The sequence below is a fragment of the Ambystoma mexicanum genome, chromosome 12 (assembly GCF_040938575.1).
Source record: "Ambystoma mexicanum isolate Mex_15411 chromosome 12, UKY_AmexF1_1, whole genome shotgun sequence".
Taxonomy (NCBI): domain Eukaryota; kingdom Metazoa; phylum Chordata; class Amphibia; order Caudata; family Ambystomatidae; genus Ambystoma; species Ambystoma mexicanum.
In genome coordinates, this window is record NC_090936.1 from 651,020,629 (window position 1) to 651,033,517 (window position 12,889).

General features: G+C 46.8%; 1 protein-coding gene across 1 annotated transcript in view; it reads left to right on the top strand.

The window, feature by feature from the left end:
* The window catches only part of CDHR3 (cadherin related family member 3), a 642,490-nt gene that overhangs the window by 332,914 nt on the left and 296,687 nt on the right, over positions 1–12,889 (top strand). Inside the window, exon 12 of the mRNA XM_069630086.1 lies at positions 9,083–9,312. Within this exon, the coding sequence (XP_069486187.1) occupies positions 9,083–9,312 (230 nt within the window). The remainder of the gene's footprint in view (positions 1–9,082; positions 9,313–12,889) is intronic.

Below are 12,889 nucleotides of genomic sequence, written 5' to 3' on the forward strand. Positions count from 1 at the left end.
CCCCGGGCCATCACATCGACCGATGCCCCAGTGTCTACCAGGACCGGGACTGGCGATTGATTGACTTCCACCACGCACCTCGGTTGTCTCCTGTTCTTGCCCTTCAGGATCCCCACACTGGAGAAAATGTTCTCTTCCTCGTCGGCCTCCTCCACATGGGCATCTTCCCCGCCTTGGTCCACCTGGGCCACGTTTGGTGGGCGGTTTTGGCGCTGAAACCCGGTCCGAGCCGGGCCTCTTGGCACCATCACGGGCAGGGCTGCCTTGCACACCCTTGAGAAATGGTCAGGCAGTCCGCACCTACCACATGTTCTTCCGGCCGCCAGACACTCAGTCAGGCCTTCTCGATCCTCTACCACCCCACCACATGGCACACACCTCCTCAGACTTGACAGAGCGGGACCCCGCCTCCATCCTGGCTGCCCGAGCCTCCGCCACCTCGTGGCACCAGCCCAGCTCGAGGATGTGGGGTAGGGTGATTCCCGGCTCCCTCAGGACTTGCCTTCTGAGTTTGCCCGAGGAGCAGGCCTGGATCAGCATGGTGCGTATCATGTCCTCCGCGTCTCCCCACGCACATGCCAGGGAGAGGCAGCGCAGGCGTCCTTAGAAAGTGTCCAGCGTTTCATCCTCCTTTTGTTTGGCTGACAGCATTACAAATCTCTCATAGTCCGAGTTGGCAAGAGGCAGAAAGTGAGCCTGGAGGGCAGTCTTTTCCGCACCGTAGGAGCCATCCCCTGCTGGAAGCGACTCAAAAATCTCCTGGACCGAAGGCCCCGCCGAGTACAGCATCGTTGCCACCCTGCTGTCATCATCCGTCACCTGTGTGGCCCTAAAGTACATATCAAGGCGGTCAACCCACCTCTTCCACCTGGGCCCAATGCTGGATGGTGGGCCCGACACGTCAAACTCTGGGATGGGCTGCAGGGCCGCATGGGCGAGTGCTTGGGCCATGATGGGAAGTCCTTGCTGAGCAATCGACTATGCCAACGGCGGCACTGGAGCTTGACCACCCACTTGGGCTTCAGGGAGTTGTTGTGGAGCACCGGAGCCTGAGGGGCCTGTTGTTGAGCTGCTGCTTCACCACCGTCCTGTTCCTCCGAATCACTCATGGGCTTGAGCGTAAAGGCACCCCCTCTTGGGATCTTGGGGGCCGCAACTCAATCACCCACCACCTCTGCACAGTCTTGATGCCCCACCCAGGCAAATAAAGGTTCAACCGGGGGGAAGATGGTGGAACTCCGAAGCGTCCGCCACTGCAGCAGTCCACCCTGATGATGAAGAGGATGAAGATGAGGCCTCAGCAGCCTGATGATGAAGGGGATGAAGAAGCACCTGCCTCCTCGCTGCAGTAGCACCCAGTAGGTGTAGGAGTCCCAAAAATTGAGCCAAGAAAGAGAATTGGGCTAAGCAGGCCCAGCCATTATAGCCCCTCTCCTAGCTTACACTCGATGTAGGAGGCCCAAATGTTGGAAAAAATACAAAATTCGGGCATGGGCATGCACGTATAACTGCCTGCTAGCAGTGTATTCAAAAATTAGGCCTGGATGCCACTCACCACCCAAACCGGAGCTCAGTGAAGTTCCACGGCCTCATAGACAAAATGGCCGCCAGCCGCGTGTGTGATGCACGGCCACGGCATGAAACGAAACGTCCGTTCGTTCCGTTTCAGGGAAGAAAAATTGTGCATCTTTTCACCGCCGGGCCCGGGCATCAGCCTCCACTCGTCGCCACTGTTGGGGGTGTGTGCAGCGCCCCCACGTGATGCACTTAAGCCCCCACCCTGTAAGGACCACACGGCACACGTCCTTACAGTTCGGGCTTCCCGGTCGCTCTGATGCGGCCGGGAACGCCCCGTTTATTTATACAGCACGCAGCGGTGTGCAACGTCACGCCGCCGCATGCGCGTCCCGTCACGGGGCAGCGCCACACCCCCCAGCAGGAGTAACGCTGCATTGTATTACCACAAACATGTAGATGGTAATTTGAGTTAAGGTATATAAAAATGGGGGGTAGGTAGTGGAAGGGGTGGGTGCAGGGCGACACCCCACGCTGATTTTTTTCGTTTTTTAAAAAGCAGCAAAATAAGCCCAAAAATATTTGACGAAATTGCAAAAAGGGGTAAATGTTTCTACATCCAAAAATAGCCCTGCATTTACAAATTAGAACTTTGTGTCCTTCTATTGGAAAGGGGGTCTCTTCGGCAGATGGATGTGCTGGCAGAGAACTATAAATGTACATTTGCTAAAACATGAAACTGTTTCAGCAGAACAACTCTTACAACAACCATTTGCAGTATAACCGCATTTACTGATTTACTGGATATATAATGCAAAAAACAAAAAGCGCCTGCACCTTTTTGATTATAATCTTCAGTGATGATGCTGCATAAACTTTAGTGCATCACACTTGCAGGCAGAGGTGTTGCTAGGGAGGCTGATGGGGGGGGGGGGGTGCTATACCCTGGGGTCTTTTGGTTGTAGCCCCGGATAGAAGATCAGGGGATACAACCAAAAGGCTAGCTAGCGCCGAGTCCTGACATTAGTGCAGGCCCAGATCTTTTCCAGACCTAGCAACACCCTTGCTTGAAGGTGAACTTTATCTTTAATGCTTCTTTCACACATTTTGGTTGCGTGAAGGCTGCAGCCCGCTAAAGGTTTTATTTAAATTAAAAAAAAAAACGTTTTAACACAGTCCAACAAACGGTTTACTTACTGCACAAGTACACTCAATAAATGCGTATAGTCTGAGATTTGACATCAAGAAGAGAGAGTAAACTAGAAGGCGAAGTGGGGAAAGAAAAGGGATAGAACAACAAGAGTGAAAACTCTTTGAACATGTACAATGGCGATATTTGAATTGTACTTGTTTCTCAAATTTCTACAACACAAATGCTGTGCACTATAGGCCCAGAGCTTGTAAGTGGCGGAGTAGACCATCTTGAGTGTGGATAGCAGGACCATACATGACTGAACAGTAGGCACAAAGATTTGGCTAGGACGAAAACAAGGTCAGCGTGCCATCTCTGGGATCCTTAGTGGTCATTGTCTCCAGGTGAAGTTTGCACTTAAGATATTGAATATTTCAAGAGTGGTTCAGGGGCAGTGCAAAAGGGAGTGTCCCTTGTTTGGGTATTAGTGCAGGGAAGTGGACCTTTGTCGGAGAGATTTCTTCTATTAATGGTCATGAAACATATGACTATGGATGGTATTTTTTTTCTTTTTTGGAAAAAATTGAACAAAGAGAAGTTTTAAAAAAAAGATACTGAACATTTCTTGTGTCGTTGGCTATTAATTACACGAATATCCATTTTATAGGCGAACATTGGATTTTATTGTTGGCTGTATGTATTTTACTAGTGCTATAGATGTGGCTATCAATTAACGTGTGGAATAGTTTACATTATTCTGTATTTAACAATGATTGACATTTTACTTTTTTTTAGTAATGTCAGTGATGAAAGGTTGATGAGTTTCAACTGTAAATCACTTTAAAAAAAAATTGTGAATAGATTCTAAGGTGGCAATTGTGCTGGGGTGTACTAATGAAGGCGCTGTCATCATGGTTGTCAAATGTGATGAAATTGGAGTCGTGCAAGAGCAGCCTCATAGTGGTTTTTCTAAAAAGTATTTTTGTTGTCAGTAATGGTTCATTGGCTAAGAGGAATTGGGTGAATTTGTTAAATATGAATGTTTCTAGTGTTTAAGAAGAAGTAGAGTAGGGTGATAGGCTAACAGTTGGGTGTGAGTCAAGCTGTCGCTGAAAAGGTTGCTCCCTTCTGAATTACAACAAAAAGGGAAATTGAGACAACAAGATATCGAACTGTGAGAAGAGAAGATGCTAGAGTGAGTGACTCAGGCCCTGGGTCTTGGTGCCTTATTTTCTCAACTGGGGCTACTTGGAGCCATCTCTACCCAGCAGGCAACCACTTATTAACCCCTCAAGGTTCAGAAGTCATTGCGTCAGCTTCTGAAGAATTGTGTCGCTGAACGGCACAGATCAGGTAGGCTAGAATGCTGAGAAGTGTACCTATGAGGAAGGAAGATGGTAACATTACTACTAGAATGCTACACGTCAATGGTGCACTGGCAGCCCACAAAACCAATTGTAGAACGCAAAGGATATTATGGCATCAGGGTGACAAGACTAAGGTGAAGTCATGAAACTGTTATGCCATTGATGCTTGTAAATGTCATCAATGTGGTGGTAGGGTTGGAGTTAAATCCACTTTCAGTGGGGAGGAGCGGCAGTCCTTCTATTCATCAAGTTGCGGTAAAGAAATGTGATGCTTGTAGCGCTGAAAGATAAAGGCATGTCTCACTCACTCCAGTAATGTGATGGTGTAAACTACTCCTATTTTGCTTGGGCTTGGTATCCCAAAAGATTCAGATCAACACTTGTCTTGATGGTAATGCATCAGTGGTTTTGTGCACATCTGCATATAGAGTCACAAAGGTTAATGACCCTTTAGTATTTAAGTGTAGGCCCTCTTGTAGTCATTCTGTACTTACTTTCCCTCTGAGTTGTTTAAAGGGAACTCGTATGTTGAGGGGAAATATGTAATTTGAAAAGGGGAAGGATTGCCACTAAGGCTGCAGGGAAAGAGGGTGTGCTGTGTAGCAGAGCACCATCTCCCAATAATTCCTGCAATTGAGTTGCTTGGACCCACTTGCTGTCATGTTGGTAATGGGATAGAACCACCAACATATGAATGGAGCTGTGTGAGTGAAAGCAGGGGGCACAAGATATGTTTCCCATTTTTTGTTGGGAGTATTTTTACTCCCAGTTTTAATGTTTTGTCAGTATTTGCCTATTTTATTAATTGAGTAAAAGTGGCCGATACACCCCTTATCTTTAGGGCTGCCTCTCGGACTCCCACCCCCCTTACCCTCCTTTTGTCCACATCCCTCTGGGCCTCTCTCCCCCATCACCATATCCCTCTGGGACTTTTTCACCCACCCCCATATACATCTGGGGTTTTCTCCCTCCATCACCATTGTCTTCCCCCATCCCTCTGGAACTTCTCCCCCTCATATTTCTGGATCTCCTGCCCCCAAATTCATCTGGGACTTCCACCACAACTCCCTGGGCCCCCTACCATACTCCCCTGGGTCTTTCGCCCCCATATCCCTCTGGGTCTCCCTCTTCCCATATCCCTCTTGGTCTTTCTCCCGCACCACCATATCCCTTTGGGTCTTACTCCCCCACCTCAGTATCCCTCTGGGTCTTTCTGCCCCACCTCAGTATCCCCCTGCCCCCCCCCCCCAAATCCCATATCCCTCAGGGTTTTCCCCCTCCCCACCTACCATCCTTCTTTCTACTCCCGGCCCTACTGAGTGTTTATTTTCCCAACCTTCTGGACTTCCCATGTAACCACCTGCCTCCTTTACCCAGCTTTTTAGAGCCTCCTTTCCAACCTCCTGTTTCCTGCATTCCCCACACTACAGGGGATTTCCTGCAGTCTCCTCTCTCTTGCTCCTTTTCCAGCTCCTTCTATTCCCCACTCCAGCTAGCTCGAAATGATCTCTTACTCCTAACTCCTACGGCCTTCGGCCACAGGCTCTGCCTTTTATGCCAAGGGTAGAAGAAACTAGATAGTAAGGATTTTCATCAGAGTGGGGGGAGGAATTTCCAGGAGGCAGGAAGTAGGAGGTGTAAAGGGAGGTTTGTACCAGGTAAACCTCACAGAAGAGAGGGAAGGGGTGCATGTAATCTGTAATTGGAAAAGGATCAGGATAACAATCCAACAATGGCTTGGTATAGCCCCTTGGAAAAACCCCGATTTTGGGCACTTGGGGCAAGCTGGAGAAAAGTGAACACGAATGATAGTGGAGTAAAAGATGCACGTTTTTAGCAGAGTATCCCGTGTGCCTAAGAGAGAAACACTAATTCTTTGCATAATTGGGTAAACTAATCAGGGCAGTATTGTGTGTTTTAAATGCATATTTGAGTGCATGATAACGATCAAAGAACATTGAAATCTCAAAGTCTACCCACTCTGGCTTCTAAACCTTTTGGAACTGTGTATTCTGGCAACATTGGACAAATTACAGATTCGTTTTTAAGTATCTGTAGTGTGGCAGGAATGAGAGGAAACTCTGAAATGAACCCCATGATTTGCAATTCAGAGGTTTAAATGGATAGTTACCACAGAGTAGCCAGAAAACCTTTTTTATTTGAGAGAAACCTATAATGCTCACCTGAGAAAGTATGGCACAGTTTGACACAAGTATTGTGTTTGGAAGAAAATATGTCCCACGACTAATGACACTGACGGCAGGTAAAAAGGGTTTGCAGGGTATTGGTTGTTTGGTACGTAGAACACAATTACTCACTGGCTTTTCTGTTGGGAGTTCTCACCTGGTGAATAAGATATTCTCTCCTTTTTTTTTCTTGCTGAGGGTATCACCATGCACCATCATCAAGAGTGCTAAGATGGGTTGAACAATCTGTTATCCCCCCTGCACTGGCCCTAAAGTCTAAAACATCAGGCCCTGTTTTTAGGAAGCGCTTTTTCTGAGTACCCTTCGGACAGTGTCCAAGGGGACTCGGCGTCACAACTGTTAGTGTCCCTCCACACTTCTTGCAGGCGATGGTTCTGCTGCTACTGCTGGGGATGAGCCAATATCCAGTGCTTAAGCGGGTGCCCACTGAAAATGCCCAGGACAGGCTCCTCTTTAATGACTCTCACAAACAGAAACCTTTGTGCCAACTGTTTAGACATGTTTTGTCCCACTATGCACTGGCCTGTGTTATCACCCACTTTCAAGTTCCTATGCACTGCCAATCCTACATTATGGCCCCATATTGCATAGCATATCTTTTTCTAGACACTAGAGAAATAAGCTAGTGCAATTCAAAGATCACCTCTTTTTTTTTTTTACCTGTTTCTACATCGCACCCTCTCTAGGAGCCCATTTGCCAACCGAGGTGCAGCCACCTGAGAAGGGTGAGGACCACTTTGCTAGGCTGTCTGCCTGCTTACCAGTCTTCCCAGTAGTGACTGGTAAGGGAGTGCCTAGGCAACAGCAAGCGGGGGAATTGGGCCTACAGAGAGTGAGCAGAAGGAGGACGCACCATAACGCTGACCTCGGCTGTGACGTGGTACCCTATTCAAGACAGAGCCAAGCACTGGTGAGAAATTCCTTCTCTGTTGCCCATGAATGTGATAGAGGGTGGACAATCTGTGATTCCTGGTAGGCGGAAGAGAACATCTCACTGAGGAACTAGGAGGTGAAAAAGTAAGCAAGACCACTCATTTTAGTTTGGAGCACAAGGCACTTCTTTTTTTGGACCCACGGCTTCTTATAGAATGTTTGGGCTATTTTGTTACTGGGTATTGCTTTTTATTGTTGAGAGTGTGAGACAAAAAGAGGAACACGCCTGTACTAGGGGAAGAAAGCAACCCAAGGCCCTTTACTGGTAGTGTTTACAACAGTCTGTATGTTTAAGCATGTAAATCCTGGGTGACTGTATCCGGGAAGAGAGAAACTCAAGAGGAGCACACAAAAGGAAGTGGTTGTGGAAGGGGTTCTGTTCCTCTTTCATTCTCGCTGTTTGAAAAACACCTATCAATATTTGGTAAGACACAAATCGAGTCTGTCTGTGTGACTTGCAGTTGTGCTAATTGAGAGAAGTTAGGTGGCTTGTTCACGTGTATGGCATACTTGCCTCTAACAAGAAGACTATTAGAAGTTCCTGGTGGCCCTGTCCCTCCCCTGACAGGACCTTCAGGAAGGCTTAGTAAGGGGAGTGAGGGAGTCTGCACCCCAAAACCCCCTCCTCGTGCTGGAGTCAGGGCAGACCCTCTCCTAACCCCTCCTTACCTGCTATAGTAGAGGCGGTGGGGTCTCCGACATTCAGAGCCAGGGAGAGTGAAGCAGCACTGTGGGATGGAGCAAACTCGGCCCGGCAGACTGTCAACCAATGGATCCGATTACATGGTTGCCACGGAGAGAAGGCGCAGCTCCAGTTGGCAGCCTAAACTGGAGCCTGCGCAATGAGGAAGCCCACTAACCCACCAGCGATTTAAAAATATTAAACAAAGGTCTCACAACACCCACTAAACCACCAAGGGATTTTTTTAAGGACATCAGGCCTCTGGAAAGGCCTGACAAAATCCACTAGCCTACCATGGAATTTCTATTAATTCTAAGTAAAGGCCTGCATGAAGGCCAGGAAACCCACTTTGCTGCCAGGGTCCATGCTAGAAAGTTTCACGACTGCTTGGAGAAAGGGTGTGTGGCTTACAAGCCCTCACCAAGCCTTCCCCTTAGACCCACCCTCACAGAAGGTAAGTGATTGGTAAGGCAAGTTGGCCAATCCTGGGAGGAGAGGAGTATTTAAGTAAAGGTGTGTGAGTGTATTAGTGTGAGTTAGTTGAGTGAAGACATGCAGTGGTGGCGGACGTCCAATACACCAGACGAGGAGAGAGCGACAGCTTGGAGGCTATTATAAGGAGGTGGTGTCTCAGTAGTGTTTGTGTGTGAGAGGGGAGAATGTGAGTAGTAGAGGTAGAGTAGGAGTACCGGAGTCATAGTGTCATAGTGGTAGTAGTGGTGGAGGTAATTGTAGTAATCAGGAGTAGAGACAGTAGGTAGCAGGAGTAGCGGAGTGACAAAATGCATGGTACATTTGGCTTTTTTGGGATGTGGGATGGTGGCGGGAGAGGTATGAATAAGGTTAGTAGGACACCAGGCATTTTCTTCCTGTGTAATATATATATATATGCATTCCTTATACCTCCCATAGCCAGTTCCCGCGCAGCTAGTACATGGAAGGAGTTGGTAGCAAGTGGACTAGGCCCACCATAAAATTATAGATTGTTCACTTTCAACAAAGTGATGTACAACACCTCTGGGACCCAAGCAACATGGGAGAACATCGGCTAAGATTGAGCTGTCCATAATGTCCCTCAGAACCACTCGAAGATACTTATCCACTTTGTTGAAAGCCACCCATCTTCAGGTTCTCGATGTTTTGTGTCCTAACACCCGCATTCTCTCCTCTCAAAATCTAGTTGTGCTGCTTTCCCTGAAATGCATTTTCTGAACTCTTTATTGACCTGGGATGTCTTCTCTGTTAGCTTCTTCAAAAATTGGACAAGTCTATGCGACAGACAAAGATTATCCATTCATTGGAATCACTTATTCAATCGTGCAAGGAGGCAGCACCCTGGGATCCAGTGACATATTTTGGATTGACCCAAGTACTGGGAACATACAACTCATTACGTTTACAGACTACGAGACCACGCCAAAGTACATCTTTGTGGTCCAGGCGGCTGATCCCGGTTTAAAGATATCAACCGCATCAGTAAGTTTTAAAAACATTGCTTTTATTTTACAGTATAAATGCACAATGTGTTTTAATGTATGGTAATGTGTATAGAAAGTAAAACGTAAAGAAAAAACAGAGTTGAGGCTCTACACTAATGTCTTCACCCACCGACTTGATCATCAACTCTTTCATGCCTGACATGCAGATTCAGACCAATTAAGATCCTCCCTGATGCCGCTCTTTTTCCCTACTTATGGAGCCCTCCAGCCTCTTTTCGTTTGCAGATGGGGAGCAGGTGTAAGTGGATCTTGGTCACCTGGCCTAAGCCCCGTCCACCTGGTGCCTTCCTGGTTGCCTCTCTTTTTCCCCACTTAGCAATCCCTGCCCAGTTGGTGCCTTCCTGGTTGCCGCTCTTTTTCCCTACTTAAGGAGCCCTCCAGCTTCTTTTCCTTTGCAGACGGGGAACAGTTGCAAGTGGATCTTGGTCACCTGGCCTAAGCACTGCCCACCTTCTTAGCCCTGCCTCTTCCTTCCTGCTCTTAACTCTTAGATCAAGGGTGTCTCTCGCCCGGGCGTCCGAAGGGAAGGGGAATCTCTGTTTCGACCTGTTCAGACCAGGAGATCCTGAATTTGACTTTTATGGACTTCATTGATTCACGGTGTGTCACTCTTTCTCATGATTGCCCTGAATCATGCTGTTCCCATCTTCATCTTGTATTCAAGCTTGCAACATTGTGTTACTACTGACTTCTGCAATTGTATTCACTCTCCCCTCTTGCGTCTCCACTCTTTTTGACTGCTTATTCTCCTCCTCTCCCTTTTCCTATCTCCTCCTCTCCTCCCCTTACTTTCTTCTAAGCACTTACTCTATCAGAATTGTCCCTGGACCTAGTATGATAGCAACCTCGTCTGTCTCCTACCCCCTCCCCTTGCTTGTCCCCTACCACGCCTCCAGCACTATCTGAAATGTCGTCAGGCCTAGTACGATAGTCACTTGTTTTGTTCCTCCCCTCCCTTTCTGCACCCCTCTCGCTCACCTTTTGTTTTCTCCGGCTCTACCAGAAATGTCGTCAGGCCTAGTACGCTAGTCGCCTGTCTGTTTCCATTTCCTTCCCACTCTAAATGTCGTCAGGCCGAGTACGATAGTTACATTTTCCCTTGTTCCCTCCCTAGCCTTGAAGCACTTTGAAACACATTGTGTATAGGCGCTATATCCTATCATATCATATCATGCCCACCCACCAATCCCTGCTCCCCAGTTTCCTCGTTCACTGATGCACTCACTGCAGTGGCTTCATTGCCCATTTAAAAAAAAAAAAATGTATTAAGTGTTGATCGCTTATCATGCAAGCCCTTTACACTCTACAATCACAATAAATATAGTTAAAACAAAATACAAGTTATAAATAAATACATTATTAACACAAACATATATGAAAAGACAATTCAAACACATCATATCTATACAAAAAAGAACTATAAACTATGCTGTTTTAAGATCATTTCCCATACATGGTACACCGCATCAGTGCAGTGATTACCAATGGCTCTGCCCCATAAATAGTGGAGTTGATCAGAACCAGGACTCGAAAGGTTTTCGTACGCTCTGCTATATTCTTTGGCCAATGGCAGACATTCCGTCAGAATGTCTGGCGGTCTCGATGTTATACCTACAAAGGCGACAAAGTCTAGCCAAACTTGGGATACCCTTCCGAGCTCCATTACACTCCAACGCAGGGAGAATATTGAATCACAGATCGAAGATAAAGCGTATCAAAGGTGGATTATGTAGCTTGATTGATTAAATATCCACACAGTAATTCTGAAAAGGAACCCTATCTTGCATATTGCATGCATCTCTCCTTTTCATCCAAATTGGAAATAGATTGTGAGCGATCCCACCCTAGTATCTTTGATTTCAATGTATTCAAAAATGAGAAGGTTTCACAGGCAGGAGGCAACACCAGCCCTATTTCCTCGGGGTGAGTGTTCACAGTGGGCTTAGCAGATCCTTCTAAGCAACGCTACTGGGCTTAATCCGTGCATGTTCTACAGTAAGGCCCAAAAGTGATGAATCAGAACCAGTAGCCAAGAACATTTTTATCAGCAATTTACATCTTGCCATTTTCCGCAATAATAAGAGGGAGGGCAGCCCTAATTCCAGTTTCAGCACCACCACAGGAATGGCAACAGACAATCCTAATAAGGAGTGCAGTATCTTTCGCCCCACTTTATCGAGCCAGCTTACATAGCGTGCAGGCAATACCTCTAGGCCATATTAGATCCCGGATATTATGCATTTATGATAGACCACTAGCATCCCCTCAATCGAATTAACCCTCCACCCTCCCCGCTTATAAATGGCACACTAAATTGCCTGCCATTTCTGAGTAGACTTAGGCGGTAAAGTCTTTGCGCATTCATTTGGTTATTCACTCATGTGTGCACTTGCTTGCCCGCCCGCTCACTCATTTAAACTCTTACTAATCAATTTCCTCTCTCGCTTATGTCTGCTCATTCACTCCCAAGTGCATTCAGTCAATTGCGCCCTCGCTTCAGCTGTCTAAGTCATTCGCTCGATTGCTAACTTGAACGCACACTGACTGATTCAAGCTCTCCTTTGCTCACGAGCCAATGCACACAAAACGTTACTCGCAGTAGATTCTGTCATTGCTCAGCATTTGTGGTTGAATCCCTAAGATTTATTATATGAATTACTCCTGGGTTATGCTGTGACACCGGGACTCTGTTAATCTTACTTGGGGGACACGTGTTAACTATTTGAAGACTGATTTCCGTGTTGTTATGAAAGCCTTTGAATGCTGGGGTCAGTCACCAGATTTGCCCAGGTATTTTAAGCTATATTCTTGGACTTTACAGTTGGCTCCGCTCTCTGACCCCTGAAGTTACTATAAAAGCATAGCCTGCATGCATTTGCACGTGCATTTGAGTAAGTGCTTTGTGAAAGTGCTGTTCGCTGTCCTTGCTGCCGTACTGCTCGGCCGCCTTGCTGGAGAAGGGTATTTTGAGCTATATTCTTGGACTTTACAGTTGGCTCTGCCCTCTGACCCCAGAAGTTACTATAAAAGCATAGTCTGCATGCATTGGTGAGCGCATTTAAGTAAGTGCTTTCTGGAAGTGCTGTCCTTGCTGCCATGCTGCTGGGCTGCCCTGCTAGAGAAGAAGGGTAATCGAACCGAGCACAGACTTTATGGACATTTAAAAAAAAGAATTGAGGTTGCATCAGTTAAATAGTAGAAATATACTTACACTGTATTAATATTTTTTGCGATTTCAGGTATTTTGAGCTATATTCTTGAACTTTACAGTTGGCTCGGCCCTCTGACCGCAAACGTTACTATAAAAGCATAGCCCGCGCATTGGCATGTGCGCACTTGAGTAAATGCTTTGTGAAAGTGCTATTCGCTGTTCGTTAGCTCATTGGGCCGTTAGCCGGGGCAAAAAGATTTAGGTCTAGTTAAGTGTATATGGCACATTGAAAACGAAGCTCGCATGAGAGAAAGCTGTTTCTCTTGAGTTATTGTACATTTCTGTAGGCCAGGGGAGTTGCTAGGTCTGGAAAAGTCCCAGGGCTAAGCTGATGTCGGAACTG